At 39.6% G+C, this 17382-nt stretch overlaps 1 protein-coding gene across 1 annotated transcript; it reads right to left on the reverse strand.

Moving 5' to 3' along the window:
- Nucleotides 1-3748: 3748 nt before the first annotated feature.
- Nucleotides 3749-16215, reverse strand: DEPDC1 (DEP domain containing 1; the record flags this gene model as incomplete). Its single annotated transcript, XM_080349053.1, has 12 exons — nucleotides 3749-3889; nucleotides 5613-5798; nucleotides 6079-6255; nucleotides 7184-7356; nucleotides 7967-8830; nucleotides 9314-9454; nucleotides 12337-12384; nucleotides 12768-12898; nucleotides 13288-13406; nucleotides 13533-13683; nucleotides 14181-14446; nucleotides 16168-16215. 12 exons carry the CDS (start codon nucleotides 16213-16215, stop codon nucleotides 3749-3751), a joined length of 2445 nt encoding a protein of 814 aa, XP_080205179.1.
- Between the last annotated feature and the right edge of the window lie 1167 nt (nucleotides 16216-17382).

Raw genomic sequence — 17382 nt, forward strand, 5'->3', positions numbered from 1 at the left:
AATGCACGTAATGGAATATTTTTACACAGGGTGTTAACAGCCCTACACACTCAAACACATCAGACTTGATCATTTGTTTTAAATGCAGACAACCAAAGATCACTTTAAGAAACAACGTCTAGTAAGACCAGACATCTATGAAAACAATGGGGCTGTAAGGAGTAATTTCAAAGATTAACGAGGTTTTAAAGTTCACCGCTCTGTACTCACGGGTAGCCCATGGTACAGGATGGAAACATTTCAGAATTCCATTTACCTTCAGGTCCTCCTCCCACACAAGCAAAAGGGAGGCTCCAGTGCTCAAAACTGTGGTGAAAGGAGAAAATGAAGCATTAAATAGTCCCCATGTTTGATCTGCTACTACAACCATTCAGTGAAAGGTTGGCTTCCTTTTTTTATGTCTTCTTTTCTTTTTTCTTCTTTTTTCTCTTTACTAGACAGAGTGTCTCCTTTAGGACTGAGGGTTCATTCAAGGCTTCTAACTCAAAACCAAGATCGCAAGTTGAGCGTTCTTGAGCTCCTTGGCTGAAGCCTCCCATTAACTCTCCATATTAAGCAACCTTAATTATATGGTAATTTGTCCACGGAAGCAGCCCAGCGAGAAATATATACAATATCAACTTGAGTGCAAACCCAAGGCCTCTTAGTGCAAATAACATGGAGATTTTTAATTATCTGTAGGTCAAAGCAGTGTCCTAATCTTCGATGTCATGAAAATTCAGTGTTTCCATGGTGACACATCTTCCCAGGCCGCATCCTCCTCCAGTGGCTCAGGAGGCAGAGAGCCAATTCTTTAATTCTTCTATCATTCTTTCTCTTGCTCCCCTCTAAGTTTTAATTTTGCCTCTTCTGTCTGCTGCCCACACGCAGTTAAATTTGGAGCACAAGGTTGCATCACGATTTGATGCTGAGCTCAGCTGTTAATATTTTATCCACATACTCAGTTGCTTTCTTGGAATCCCCAGGTGCCAAAACACACCAGCCAGCGCTAGACCAGGGACTTCTGGTGTGACACCAACACCAAGGACACCGTGAGATGGCATATACCTGCCAATGTGTCATAAAACCATTCTTCCTTACAACTAATGTGACTGGAAAAGGAATTATTGATGCTAATTAGCACAAAAGGTGCTGCTAAGCAAAAATAGCAGCATCTCATCCCACTTCTTTTGTGCAGGAAAGAGAGGCAACTAATTTATTTACCTTTGATTTCCAGCAGACCAGGTGGTATTGCAGATGGCAACCACAAATAACAGCTAAAAACACTTCAGCAAAAGAGAGTTTTGGATCAGTGTCTGCAAAACAGTGAGTACATATTCCAAACCCAAGTAGCCCATCGTGGTCACACCTGCATTGGCCACCGCTGAGCAAACAGATCAAACTACACTGAGAACGGAGGGAATTCTGCTACCCTGCATTGGACAGAAGCAAGACTGTACAGGACACTGAAAATTCACCTCGGATTAACTGGTCACCTACAGAACTGTAGGTTTTGCAGTACAAATATATATATATAATGTATATATTTTAAAAGTTTCCACTAAAAAATTTCACCTAAGAGAAAACGATAGCTCAAAGCAAGGTTCAGACTAAAAGTAAATTTGTATGTCATTCCAGTTGGAATGTTTCAATTGTCTCACAGCTAGTCAATCTACTTATTCACATTTTTGCTAAGTTCTGTCAAAACGTTAGAAGGGAACATTAAATAACATGGATCAAGAACTCTGAATAATGAGGGCAGTCCTTTGAAAGCTAAATCCTTAGAAATGTGAGCTTCTCAACAAACAGGTTACTTAACTGGACCACATACATAAATAAAGCATTTACGCAACAGTTTAAAATGTTGAGAAAAATGAGAAGCAAGTTCAGGCAGGTACTGGATTTTTCAAAGTAGTTTTACTACCAGGCCTCACAGAGGATGAACATTGTCACCTCTCACACAAGCATTATCTACAGGACATTAAAGCATCACTAATACTGGCTAGAACTGGGCTAATCTTGGTTTCTCATTTACCAAGCCTTCCTCCTCCTAAGGAAGAGAGCAAAATGATATATTGCAAAATAGGTTTTGTGCCAGACATACCCCAGTTATCAGAAAGCTATCAGCCATAAAGCTGATTATAAGACTGATTTCATATATATATATAATTGTGTATCTTTATGTATAATTATCTGTCAGATGCAGAATGGAAAGGTGGGTTTGCCTCATTTTTTCAGGGAGAACAGCCTGAGAGAACTGAAGTGCAGTCTCACGGTTGCAGTTATGTGCTAAAATGTCAAATATCAGTGTGACAATCCTCCAATAAAACATTAATTCATAACACCAATGGATGTGACATGGTACATGAACTTGTACAAGACCCATGAGATGCCAGAAAGATTCCCAAACTAGGTAAAGAATTGAGTAGTTGAGATTTGTTTTGACAATGGTTTTATAAAAACTACTGTAAGGGTCTGGATGTGCAGGTGCAATGATGATCCAGTTTATTGTCCTAGTGGCTCAGCTCAGAACTCAGACCACCAAACAAGCTAACAGCCATTGGAACTGCTCACATGAGGGAAAAACTGTTCTCCAAAATATCTGATTCCATAAGCACAAAACTGCTTAATAAATAAAATCTTCAAGTGAAAACAAAGTTGGACTCCAAACATACCTTCTTCCAGTACAGCCCTTTCATTTTTCTGCAAACACAGCCAAAATAGGCAGATAGTTTAAAACTTATCTAGAAGCAACATTTTACATTGTGGCTTCATTTTGTCTAAGGACTTGTAGCTGCCTAATGGCAAATTAACATACTTGCTGCATTAATTACCTGCTGACCTCCCCACTCTCGGCTGCATCCTCCCCTGGCACTTACTCCCCTCGTCAGCACATCAGTTTAAATATTAAACCAGGACTTCCTTACAAAAACACTTACTTTGAATTGTTTTCTCACAGAAATACACAGATTTATACTCTTTGGCCCCATCAGCATTAATAAGCAAACCTCTAAGTCTCTGGATAAAACAGGGAAATCCAGTGTATTTTGAGTCTATTTGTTGTCACTTGGTGTATAATCCATCACTTCCAGTATTTTGATATGTATACCAATAGATCCAAAATAAATTTCCCATGAGAATGTCAGAAACATACCTAAGGAATTTAATATAAATATACAAGAGCTTATGTGAATTTTACAGATGAGCTGAATGCAAGTATTGTATGGAATCAGATAATCTTTTATTTATGGTGAATTTCCAGCTCCCTTGGAAATGACAGAACCAACTTTTAAATTAGTCCCAAACTTAGAGAACATTGTTTAGTTTAAAGACAAATACTTTGAGAATATAAAGGAAGGCACTTATTCACAACATACAGACACTCAACAACCTACACAAACTATAATAAATGGCACAAATTCCTGACCATTTAAAAAAATAACAATATGCATATCATTAGTTTCCCATATGAAAACCATATATAAAATTTTGGTTACTAACGGCTTCATGCTCATTTTCACATTTATGTTACTGAGCATAATATATTGTAACAATTTGTAAACAGATAAATATTTATTTCTCTCTTTGCAATCATTCAAAAGTTATCTGCACCAAAATAAAAGTTTTGGCACGTTTCAGCATAGCGTCCATGTAAACATTTCTTCCTTTTGCACACACAGCCACATTCAAATTTCTGTAACACGTGCCCTGTGGTAAATCATTCATACGTCCATCCATCAAATAAATAAGTAGCTGAAGTGCAGTGAAATTAATATCTTAGGCTACGAAATCTTGGTTTCCTTAGGCTAAGCATGGGTTGTTTGATGGTAGGTTTGTTCTCAAATAGCATTGCTTCATTTTCTGTTGTTGGAAATCTGTTCTGGTAGATTAGAGGGTATTCCTTCTGGAACTAGAAAACACAAAAGCAAAATAAAATAAAATAGACTCTACCAAAACCTCCAGCCGTGCAGGAATCACTTGGTAAGGATGTGGACCAGCAGGAGCAGCACAACTATCGGCAATGAGTCAAACGGAAGCTTTGTCAGGCACTTTATCTCCTGTTGAAATGAGAAAAGCTTCTGGTCTCACTTTATTCCCAAGAAATCTCAGCTGCTGTGACCAGGACAATGTTATCCCCCAGCCAGGCCAGGCAGCACCCACGTGGAGCTGCGCCATCAGTGCAGGATCAGTGGATATTCTGTTCATGCTTGGAAAGCTGGCTTTCAAGAACAATAAATATGTTTTATCTACATGGAAGCCAAAATTCAGCATATTTAGAAGGTAATCTCTAGGAGAGCTTACTATTCAACCAATGGAGTAACTTTTCAATTCCTGCAGATATACAATTAAATAAAAATACCTGGCTTCAGAGGCATGTTTCTGACATTTTGCCCTTTTATTATGAAAGGTCTCAGGAAGGAATGAATAACGGTAAATACATCTATGCATCAGCCAAGGCTTTCTGCTGATTGATTCAGCCTATAGAACATGACACCATTGGTAACTCTGGTGACAACCCAAGTTGGACCTGACCCTCTAAAAAGTGCCACATGTTTAATTTTCCCCAGTTATAAGTACCTAAACTGAATAATTGCCCTGAAGAGCTGTAATTTATCACACCACAAATGACAGGACTACAATGGTAAAGCTCTGTGAATTTTAAAAATAACCTTTGCTAACATGTGGTCCTTACAGTATGAGCTGTACTTCAGTGGGAACTCATCAAGAGTGTGAGTATGTACTTCAAGTTTTACTGTTAGAGGATTTGAGTTTTATTTCCTTCCTCCCCACTTCACCTGCTTAACATGCTGCTGTGTACCACTCTTTACTGCTTGTTTCCTCCAAGTTTTAAATCAACTGTAATTAATTACTCTTTTAATGAACATAAAAGTCCAGCCTTCACTTTTATGGGACCAGAAAGTTTTCACAACATGTATGAAAGTCAGTATTTCAGAAGCAGGGAGAGGGGCAAAGAGAAAGAAATGTACTTGCTCCGAAAAGCTCCTTTTTCAAATTTGAGTCACAAGACTCGCTTAGGAGATTCCAGGACAAGTACAATACTATTCAATTGCTCAGAAATACTTGCCAAAGATTTTCCGAAAAAGAAAAACCCTCAAGTATTAAATCCTGTCAGATTTGCTGTATTTTAGCTTTAGTAATAGGCCATAGAAGTGCCAGATAATCTTAGCAATATACACGTTACAAAACACAAAGCTAAATCCTCAGAAAAGAATGTTTAGAGTTGAGGACAGAGCTTGACCCCTTAAAGCAAAAATTGATGATCAATAATTGATTTTAAGTCTTTCCATAGCATTTTAATGATAAACTTGTAGAGCAGTGCATGAGAAACCATGCTGTAATTCTATCACACATGATGGAACAGAAAGCAGAGTCTTAGGATAATATTACACGGGTTTCAAATCATTGTTTGAATGCTGCTGCCTGAAATGCAGTATTAGCCGCTGTCTTTAAAAATCCCAATCAGAGCACATAATCCAAATACACCTAACAGCTCTTTGGGGAAAATCCAGCATTCCTCTGTCTCCAGTCTGCTCTGGGTCTGTCCCAGGGACTGAGATCCTCCCCTCAAAGGCCTTGTCAGAATTAGAAGAATTATCCACCACGTTTCTTACCTGTTTTAGCTTTTTCTTTTTGTCTTTCACAGACAAGTTTTTATCTTTGATAATGTTCTCCAAGAGCTCTGCCACTGCAGCTTGAGAGGTAGAAACCTTTTGTTCTTCAAACTCCTGAGGAGTTATTTGTTTGCAGTATGAATATGTTGGTAATATGGCACAAATTTCTTCCTTTGGATATTTGCACTGAAACAGAAGTTGAAGAAGGGGTGTGTGTATTTGCAAATTATCACGTATCACTATTTCAGTAAGAAGCTAACAAATATCCAAGCACACTAACTTAAAGCAACATCATAAGCTGCAAAACTTTATAACGTAGCTACTATTTATGACTACACCTACAGTTTAATACAATTCAGCATTCAAAACATAGTGTTTTTTATTTGCAGTTTTCCCATCCTAGTTTCAGAAGTAACAAATACTCTGCAATTAGCAAATGAATTTAAACTTCTCTCATGCCACCAACCTGAGCCATCTTCACATATTCCAGGTGATCTCGCACTGCAACCTGCAGGTAAGTCGGTACTTTAAATATTTCCTGCTGATGGTCCATTAGAAATGAAACCAACCGCGTGGAAAGCAGCTCATCGAGATCTACTTCTTCCGCACAGCACAGCACGCACCGAGAAAAGGTCTGTATCATCTGAAAGTGTTCAGCAGACCGTTAGTTCAAGAAGTCGAGGGGGATTTGCCTTCTTTCCAGTCTACACAGTGGTAGCAGCAAACCCCCAGTACCAACTGGCACTGCAGCCTCTTGCCAGCACCACTGGTCAAGAGAGGAGGAAAACCAATTATACCTTTATTTCAGATAAGAAAAAAATTAACTTCTTATAACATTAGACTTGCACACTTTTGAACAGTACTTTCAGTTATGAAATACATATTTTTAGAAAGGTAGTAAGCCTTCCTCTGTAGAAGGATGTCCAATTAGCCATCTTGAGACAAGTGAGATGATCAAAAACCTGCAGAGCCAGCCTAACCAACATCCAGTTTTAAATAGCTTTAAAATAATTTTTACAGCTTCTATATTTCCAGTTTTTAGCAAGCTTATTTTAAATTAGCATCTGCAGGTAACTTTGTTTTATCTAATCTTGTTCGACAAAAGTATTTAGTAATTCCAATGAAAGCTTAAATTCAGACTTTGAAGCTCATCTTTAAACTCACCAGGCAGAATACACTTATTTGAAACCGGTTTTGTCACAACTTCAGATACACAAATGCTAGCCCAAGAAAAGTTTTCTACAGACTCTTTGCCAACACCTATTAAGTTAGATGGCAGTTGGGTCAGAAATCAGACTAAGTAGTCATTCACATTCTATTAAGAAATTATTTCCCTTCTTCTCTCAAAGTAAACAAAAGCAATACCAATATTTGAAATATCTTAGGATGGACACAAAAAAGTGCTTGCTTCAAGTCAGATTTTTGTAAGTATTCTTGAGACAAAAAATCTGCCTGTTGGTGACTATTTAATTGCAAGGACAAGAACCTCAAGTACAGAATATTGCGGGTATTCTCAGCATTACTTCAGCCACAATGTTAAAACAGGTATGCTGCACTTACGATTTTCTTACCAAAGAACGTGTTCCCATCGCATCGTGCAGCCGCGGCATATCAACGTTTTCACTGATCCGAGCGATCATACGCATTAGGAGCTGAATCTTTCTACGATTTGGTGGTGGAAGCAACAAACAACATATCTGTAGCGCTTCAACAGCAATTCTTTCTAAATGAGGCTGAAGGAGATCTACAAGTTAATTGTAAAGACAACTGTCATTAAGATTGGAACCAACTTTCAGGATATTTTTATCTCGGTACAAGAAATGTTATTATTTTCAATGATAATCTATGTTTCATAGAAATCAGCTGTAACATGATAGATAATGCTATGTGACTTTTTTTTGTGTGGTCACCTTCAACTTGTTTCATTATGGTAACCTGCTGGTACAATTAATGAGTGACACTAATATTATTCCTGGAAGTATTTCCAAAAAATGCGTTTCAAAGTCCAGAAAAATGCATCTCCTCCAAGAGGCAGGTCTGGGTAAATTCCCTGCCCACTCTTAGAGAATGTCTAGGTCAGAATTCCTCATCACTTACCTGAACAGAAAGGTGAATGCTGCTGACACATCGAGTTCAGGCTCTAAAGATACTACACGCTACGATTTGTTAGCAGAGGAATGAAAGGTTCCCCTTAGGCAGCACAATGTAGCAGAATTATATTTTTTTTCTTAAAACCCACAGATCATGTTATACGGTTATCAAAAAACCGAGCAACAGTGCCAAAGATTAAGGAAGCAGAGATTAGTCAGACAACACAATAAGCCAATACAACATGCTTTAGAAATCCATCTTACTTTGCGTGCCAGTCAACATAAAAGAGTGAGTGAAAGAGAATTCTGAGAGTTCTGTGGTACTTTTACAGCGTCTCTTATTGATGGTGATATCGGAAACCTCCGTCCTGATGTCCACACCAGAGGTATGTGGTTTTCCTTGCCCACAAAGTTGAGGCTTTGGCTTTACTGTGATTTCAGCAATGGGTACATTGATGTTGACACAACTTTTGGAGTTCCTCTTGCCAAGTAAACTCAGAGACCTGCATATTTGCTTCGGCCCAAGATTTTCATTAAGCAGCTCTTTATCCTGGAGAGTTGAGGCAGCCACTCTCTGGATACCATGGGTTTGGTTTTGACACATGTTATCAAACCCAAGCTCCAACACGGAATTAGCTTTATGCTCAGACAGCGGTGATTGCTTTCTATTTCTCGTGCCCAGGGTGGTGTTCACATTACTGTGCCCAAGGGAATCCGATTCTCCTTTATTACATACATTTGAAGCAGTATCTCCAATTCTTTCCAAAGAGTAACATCTTGTCCTAAATGTTCGAGGTGGATCTTGTTCCTTCCTGAAACCTGAAAGATTTTGACAACTTCCCCCTATTAGATTTTTGGCACTACCTTGTCTACATGCCAGCTGATATTGCTGCAATTTCTTTGTGCATTGTTTCTGAATAGTTATCTCTTCTGAAGAAGACTTCCTGGAAGCTTCATGTTCTTTCTTTTTTTTGTCAGGCTCTTTGCGAAGGAGGCTTAGAAGAAGACACTCAGTTGACTTGAAAGAGTTCAAGTGAAGAATTTTTGAAGGTTGTGGGTTATGTTCCTCATCTTGGGCAGAATGTTTTCCTCTGCTTATATCTGGAATTGTGATGTAGCCACACATAACTATCAGAAAATGAAAAATAAGTTAAGATGCAAGTGGTACAAAAAAGAACAAGTTCAGAAAGCAAGCTGCTGACTGAACACAGAAGACAACAAATGTAAGACACTCATATATAGTTGGCTCTGTTAGTAAAACCCTTAGGTTTTTAGCTCAGTCCAAAAGCAATCCAAGATAACTGCAACCAACATGCAAGAACAACAGTAACAGGCTGCAATAGTGAGGAACAGGCAGGAAAGAGCACATTTTTTAAAAATTATGGTTAATGCATATTTAGAATGTTAGCTCAGACAGCAATTGCTATAGGACATTATGAGACAGAACTGCATTTCAATTAATATTGTATTACACAATGACAGCATTGATGATCTTCCTCAGATTCAACGTGCCATTTAAATTACAGCATCAAGGTCTGCTTTGAATTAGATTTGTTCCCCTGTTGATATAAACTTACAGGTTGTACTGATGATTTCTAAGCTCATACATACCTAAAATATTAACAAAAAGTTCATAGTATTCAAAAGTAAGTAATGGTTCAGGGAGATTGAGAAAGTAATCAGCAACTGTTCTGAATACATCCCGTTCAAACCCACTGTAAGTTGGTTGGCTCATGTCATTATTTCTAGGCCCTAAAAAGAGGTGAAAAGAGAAAAATCAACAAAAGGATTTACTCTCACAATTCCATTATTAAAAAACAACAAAAAAATCAACATAAATTTGTTCTTATAGGAATTACTGTTTCATAAGAAAAGAATTATGTCAGCATTATACAAATATTTTGTTTAATTCAGCACTGTACCACTTGTAAGCAAAAATAGTATAAAATATTCTGTATACCCACTGAGGAGTTGTGCTTAGTTCCAACAAGCTGTTCCCCATCAGGAAAATACATCAAAACTCATTTATGCCCTTTCTAGGTTTCTCAGCAAAATAATTCACAAGATTCTTGCATTTCCCTTCATTTCCAAACTAATCCCAGTTGTCCCACAGGAATCTCCAGCTCCCAGATCAAGAGTCTCATGCTGAGACCAGTTTTGAAGTAGAAGTCTTGTTCACCACTACTCCCATTGTGGATCTTTTCTTCAGAAGGGGACAGGTAAACAATTCAATTATCTATGATATCTGGTTAATCAACCTTGACCATGTTGCTACAGACAAGAAAAAGAATGAAAGCGGCCCGGTACAAATATTTGATGTTTTCTAGCTCTTTTAACCATAACATTATTATATTCCACTGAACTCCTACAAGTGAAATTAACTAACTTACAAAGCCAATTCCAATGAATTAGGAGATGGCAGGTTTAATTACACAAAGAACTAGGGAAAATTTAACTTTTGATATGATCAAACTATAATCCATAATCACATTAGCACACACTACACTGAAAATACACTAAAGCAGCATTTCCCCTGCCAGTGTATTTTTAGTTTTCACTGTGCAAAGTACCTACCACCTTCATCATTTGGTTACCGTACAGCTGGCAGATGCAGAGATAAAATCTCCACTTGAACTAATTCACTCAAATGCAGAATTGAGAGTTCAAAAAACCAGCAAGCTCGCTTGCAGTTTTCATCTAATGAATATAAAGACCTGTTAGTTCTAAATACAGGACTGACATGGGAATTAAGGCATTGAAATGCTCAAAAACCAGTGCTCAGCTACATTTTCCACTTTGGTTTAAGTCCACTCACCAAGCTCTTCACTGTCCTGCTTTTCCTAAGAATGCTCTTCAGGTAAGGGGCTCTGTGTATTTGGGAATGCAGCTGAAGAAAAAGGGTCATGTCGGAAAAAAAAACAACAACCCACAAGGGTCATTTTCACAAGAGCAGACGCTGCAAACTGAACTTGTGAAGTCACACTAACCTTGCACAGAGCCCTACCATGGTTCCACTCCACAGCTAGAAATATATGCAGATATGAACACCCACGTTACAGGTAGTATGGCTTTGAGAGGAGCTAAAGAAGGTGACTGCCAGTAATAGGGGCAAGAGTTAAATAGCAGGGCAAGCACACACATAAAGAGCTCAATCTCAGCTTCCATTTGAGAGGCACTCACCTAACTCCAGCATGCTCTGTTAGCCATTTAAAGAGGCGGTTTATTAAAAAAGAAATAGAGTCAGTCTAATTGCCAGTCTAGCTGTCCTCTGCTTCTCCAGAATCTTTTCAAAGCCTGCTTCATAAACATGCGAAGTTTACTTACTCACGATCTGTACTGTTTGTAACAATTTCAAATACAGCTGACAAAGGAAGCCTCAAAAACAGATTCTGTGAAGTTTCACAAAAATCAATGGCAGTGTAAAGGAGATATTAGTACCACCCAGGTCTGCCACAGTACACACTGAAGAACCAAACTGCTCCTTTATTAGCAGCAGAATCCACATTTGATTGAGCCATTAGAAACTGAACTTCATTAGGTTCACTGGGAAAGTACTTCTTTTTTTCCCCTCAGTGTGTGAAAACCTGGGTTAATTATATTACTGCATAGTAAATACTTTTCCCAGTAGTTCCAAATCGGCTGCTCAAGTACAGGTAACACTGATGCCTTAGGTAACTGATTCTTGTTAAGATTTAACATTACACCTTTCTAAATTTTACATTTAAACAAATACACAAAGAAAACAAAGAAATTATAAATTTTCTGTAAGTTGTAACCGCTTTCAGATATTTCATACATTAACACCAAAACAAGGGATGAGTGCAGACTGACTCTCAGTCTGCAGACAATGAAAGTGCAGTTATCACAAAACATGCTTACCAGCTGAAATACCTGACTTTAAAATTCCATCTCATCTACTACACAGTGATTCACAAGACATTAAGGTCTTTGTTCTCCACAGCTGAACTGTAACTATAAAAGGTGTCTTACAGGGTTTGGTGTATAAGCTTTTTCTGAAGACAGTTTGGAGAAAAAGGTGGGGAAGGCAAGAAGGAGGAACCGGAGGAGCTGTACTCCAAGTCTGGGATCTAGGAACAAATGAGTGCAATTCTTCTTTCTGGTCTCATGACAAATTTAGTAGACTATAAAACTGACTATACAAGCAAGCTTTCATCTCAAACCTTTTGGAAAACTTTGTTTGATTTCTCTTAAGACAAATAAAAATCCAACTGGTATCCTGTGAACTGGCCTCCCCAGGTTAATATGAAATGTAGGAACTGTGTTAGTCCAGCTCAAAGCCTGAAACTGGAAAAGGAAAGTCCCTTTACTCCTGAAAAACTACCTCAGAAAAAAACCACACACGGGTTTTGCCCAAACACTGAAGTTTTCTCCCCGCCTCTTTGTTAATAAGAATTATTTTCATAAAACCCAGTTCTTACTTTTTCACAGCCTTGGACAGCACAATTCCACTGAAAGCTTACACAGTTGCTTTCATGGCTTCTCCACACATCAGGGCACTTAGATTATTTGAACTTCCAAAATGAAACATCACAATTGATCTTAACATACAAGTGTATTTCACTTTGAACCCTCAAAATAGGTTCCTGGAAATTAAAAGCTATTCTGTGACTTACAGTATGCGAGGCATTTCATAGCTGACAACACCCAGTGAGGGAGGTCTTCTAAAATAAACAAACAAGTACATTATTTATACACAAGCCCAAACACTTAGTGACCAATACAAATAATGGCACACATGTTAAATAATATCTTAAATAGAAAAGATTTAATTTAAAACTAATTTTAAATATTGCTACACATGTGTAACGTGAAAGTGAATGTAATACACCTACAAAACCTTCTACACAAATACACTGAATTGTACTCTGGGAAAAAGTATAAAGACAGACTATGAAATTTATTACTGTAACTATTATAGAATCATTTTGGTTGGAAAAGACCTTTAAGATCATCATGTCCAATCATTAATGCTGCCAAATCCACCTCCAAATGATGTCCCTAAGAACCCAGAAACTTTAAACAAAACCAGAAAAAAAAAAATTACCTGATTTGTTCTGCAAAATAACAACACCATGTTTGCTCGTGTTAGTCATGTTGTAGATGACGTACTCGGGAACTATCTGTGTTGGCTGCAAAACTTCATCCAGAGACGGGAGGCCCAAGATGGTTTGCAAACTATGGGGAGGAAGAGCAGATGCTGTCTAAAGGTTTGCTTGTAATGATACAGAAAGAACTTATTTTCATTCTATTCAAACACCAGTTACTTGATAAGTTTAATAAACTCTCACTTCCAGAAGGACTATTTGAGGACAGACATTTGCCCAGGACAAACACCAAAAACCAGCAAGAGAGAGCATCTATGGTACTTAAAATATACTTTAACACCAGCACCAGTAAATTTCAATGGATTTCTTAAATTGAAAAGAATATGTAAACAATAAAATATTCAACTTAAAACAGAATTTCAAAAACATCCAAAAAAATGTGCAAGCCAAAAGCTTGATTGGACCATTACATACACAAAGCACATACATGAGAAGGTGCTTTTTATAATAATTACTTACTGCAGTAGGATGATATTTCTCCAAGTTTCTTGCACATATTCCTGGCTTATTTCCTTCCTATGCAGTGCATCTTCCTTATTTTCTTCTATTGTATCAGGTTTTGGGTTTTCTAAATTTTCCTGAAAATGAGTGGTTTACACCATAAGATAAACAAGCCTCTTAAGATGATTGCTGCTAGTTTTATTTTTTTTTTTATGACAAAAATGCATTGCAACTGTAATTCTGTACAAAACATAAGTTATTACCAGAGACTGTAGTAATTCATGTTTTCTAAAAGTTCTCCTGGATAAATGTGGTAGTTTAAAAAGTTTTTCTTTGTCTCTAGGTAAGTTTTCCACGTTCTCTTTTTGTGGACCTGAGCTTGGCAGAGGTTTAACTGGAGATGTTGATGGAAACCTGTAATTAATAGGATTAATAGAAGAAAAACAGTGAGTTTTTTTATTTACAATGCTGTTTAACATTATCATATTATAAATTAGCTTTGGGCTACTTTTCTTGATTCCAAAGACAAGCTAAAGACACACAGATATTTACACTAAGAGCAGAATTTGAGAAGTGAGGGCCATTAATTCCTTCAGTTATAGAACTAAAGGGAGGGTCTGTTTCCCACTTAGACTTTCAGTAAAATGGACAGAAGTAAACACAGCACAGAGTTACTACAAGTTGAAAAGCGTGTCTAGACAAAAGCATAGAACCAGCCCTCAGCATACAGGATGTACGGTCTATACTGCAAGGCAAAGTAAAACAGTGAGCCAAGTAAAGCAGTGTTACCAATCAATTTTTGGCCCAAGTGATCAACCCAAAGCAAGATACTTTTGAGAATTTGAGCAGTAAGGTTCTTAAATAAAGTTCTCAACCTGAAGAGCTCTGTTAACTGGTCTTTGTTTCAGTACCTGTATAGTGCACCATTGTCTTCTAAATTTTCAGATCCCCATCTCCCTTTTATATCTTCAATTACATGATTCTTGAGGAACTTTCCCAGTAACTGAACAGTCTGCTGCCTGGTAACTTCAGGACCAAAGTTGCTGTTAGTCCTTAACACTTCATGGAGCCAGTCCACAGCTTCCGAGGCAGTGAAACAGCTGCCATGCTTTTTGAAATGTTGCCTGTGTTTCCTTAACGGCATGCCTGCCCGGAAATATTTGGTAATTTCATTCCACTGCATGGGAGACAAAACAGGAAAGAATGCAAGGTTAAAGCCTGAAGTTGATCAATGTAAGTTATCAATTAAAACAATATTACGTTAATAAGTGTATGAATGAAATCTCAACATTAATACTAACAAATATTCATACTAAATAATGTAGTAGCATTAATAAACAAACATTAAAGTTCTGGTTAAAAAGTACATGAGTATGTCATTGAGGTTTTTATCTCACTCTTCTTTAACTTTAAAAGCAGAAAGAGTTTCACAAATCAGTCTTATTTCCCCAGCCTGCGCATACTCAGCATCTATACCAACTGTTTCCTCAGGGACTATCAACCCACAGCCTTCAGATTTGGAATAGCCTTCAGAGACAAGATGAATCCAGCTGTCAGAGGACATAAATGCCAATTATAAAGTATTTTCTTCCTTCCCTATTTAGATAGGATGGCATACTCTCATCACCAGGCTCCTCATCCTGAGCTGTCACACTGTTCTCAAGGACCAGGGCACTGCCACTGTCCCTGCCTGGGCTCTGATGCCACGTACCCAGCGTGAAACCAATAAATAAACTTAGCAGCAGTCAATTATGCTGTTAAGCGACATTCTTTATTTTATCAGCACTGGGGATCATCCTCCATCAGTGCTCCAAAGACTGGATGCTCTTGCATTGCTTATATTCACATAGTTATTGCATATGCATTACAATTTTTCAAAATTTTGACATACATCTACACTAAGAAATAATCAATAGTGTTAGTTATAATTGTTTAGTTTCTTACTTAAAATACATTAGTTAAATACACACTAAGCACTCTGCTTCTAAACCATGTATTACTCAATCTTCTGTCAATCTTTGTGCAGAAGGATCTAAAACTTGAGAAATATCTCCTGGTTTTGCAGGTGGCCAGAAAGCATTGATCATAGCAATTGGTTAATGATGGATACATCTTTTGTAACTTAATCACAGCATACATTAATTTAGCAGCTTCTCTTCGGGCGGGACAGCGGCTGGGGCAGGTATGAGGGGCAGAGCCAGCTCTGACCCCCGCAGGGATCGCAGTCACAGCCCCACACCGGACATCCAACCGACCCGCCGGGGTGCAGAATCACAGAATGTCAGGGATTGGAAAGGACCTCGAAAGCTCATGCAGTCCAATCCCCCCGCTGGAGCAGGAACACCCAGATGAGGTTACACAGGAAGGTGTCCAGGCGGGTTTGAATGTCTGCAGAGAAGGAGACTCCACAACCCCCCTGGGCAGCCTGTTCCAGTGCTCTGTTACCCTCACTGAGAAGAAGTGTCTTCTCAAATTTAAGTGGAATCTCTTGTATTCCAGTTTGTACCCATTGCCCCTTGTCCTATCATTGGTTGTCACCAAGAAGAGCCTGGCTCCATCCTCGTGACACTCACCCTTCATATATTTATAAACATTAACGAGATCACCCCTCAGTCTCCTCTTCTCCAAGCCCAAGAGCCCCAGCTCCCTCAGCCTTTCCTCACACAGAAGATGCTCCACTCCCTTCAGCATCTTCATTGTCCTGCGCTGGACTCTCTCCAGCAGTTCCCTGTCCTGCTGGAACTGAGGGGCCACAACTGGACACAATATTCCAGGTGAGGTCTCACCAGGGCAGAAGAGTCAATACCATGTCGTAACCGTGACGCCGAGATCCGGGCGCCGCGGCACCAGCCGCCTCTCTCGCACCCTCCCCGCACACCGCCCGGTCCCCGCTCTCACCAGCTGCGTGGCTCGGTAGGGCCCCGGGCCGCCCGCCCGGGCCGCCATGTCTCTGGGCGCAGCCCCTCGGGCCACCCCCCCCCCGCCTCACGCAGCCCAACGGCCGCCAGCCGTTTGAATTCGCTGCGCGAGCCGCCCGCAGCAGCGGATTGGACGGGGCGGGCGCGTGCGCTCTGCATGGCTCCTGAGGGGACGGGCCGGGGCGGCTATGGGCGCTGGCTCTGCGCTCCAAGAGGCGCGACCAGTGTCCTTCTGAGCGGCTGCAGAGCTGAGGCGGCAGTCGGCAGGCCTTCAGAGACAGCCGTTTGAAGCTGTTGCGTTCTCCCTGTGACACGGACGGAGCCCCTGCCGGCGCTCGGCGATGGCCGCTCCTGGGCTGCGAGCGGGGAAGCACTGTGTCCCGCGGGCTGGAGTGTACCAACACATACAACAGCGGGTTTAAAACTCGCATCTAATCAGGAATTTATTGGGTAAGACACGGGGGAAAAACCTCGTGTTACGTGGCTGGATGTTCAGAGCAGTTTCGCAGACAGTGCTTGCAGAGGCAGGTGTGGCTGGTACATTTCTTAGGTCCCAGGAGGCCAGCACGTAGGTTGCACACAGCTGCTTCAACGCGTGCACTCCGCTTCTCTAAGTACACACTTTCCGACTACCTTGCTTCACCCTGTGCATTTCTTAGAGATGCAGGTATACTAGAGGTGCCTCACCCAAAAAAGCAACAAATTAGACAAATGACAACCCTAACAAAACCCTGCCCTAACAGACAACCTAACAAACACTGCAATAGCATAGCTTTTGTGTGTTCATTTTTTTTTTTCCTAAAGTGTTCTTATGGCCTGCAGACCAAGTATTCTTGTAACCTGGGAGCTATAAATACCCCACAAATATTTCATCTTGATAAAGCCATGCTTTGCTCAGACATTTTGAGCTCATCACTTAAACTACTTTTATAGCCAATAAAGACACACAAATACCTTAAACACTTTCATAAAAGGGATAAAAACATCACTAGTGTGAGAAAACACAACCAGCGTGACAAGTGGATTTAAACAATAAGACCCAAAGCTGCAGCCCAGGAAAAAGAACAGAAAATAAACACCAAATTACCAAAACACACAAAACCTCAGTAGCACCTCCCAGGACTAGAGCAGCCCTGAGGAATCCAATTTCTCAGCCACATCCCCAGCTAAAGGAGGGACGGCAATGCTGCTTTTA

This window comes from Nesoenas mayeri, assembly GCF_963082525.1.
Source record: "Nesoenas mayeri genome assembly, chromosome: 8".
In the NCBI taxonomy this organism is placed as follows: Eukaryota; Metazoa; Chordata; class Aves; order Columbiformes; family Columbidae; genus Nesoenas; species Nesoenas mayeri.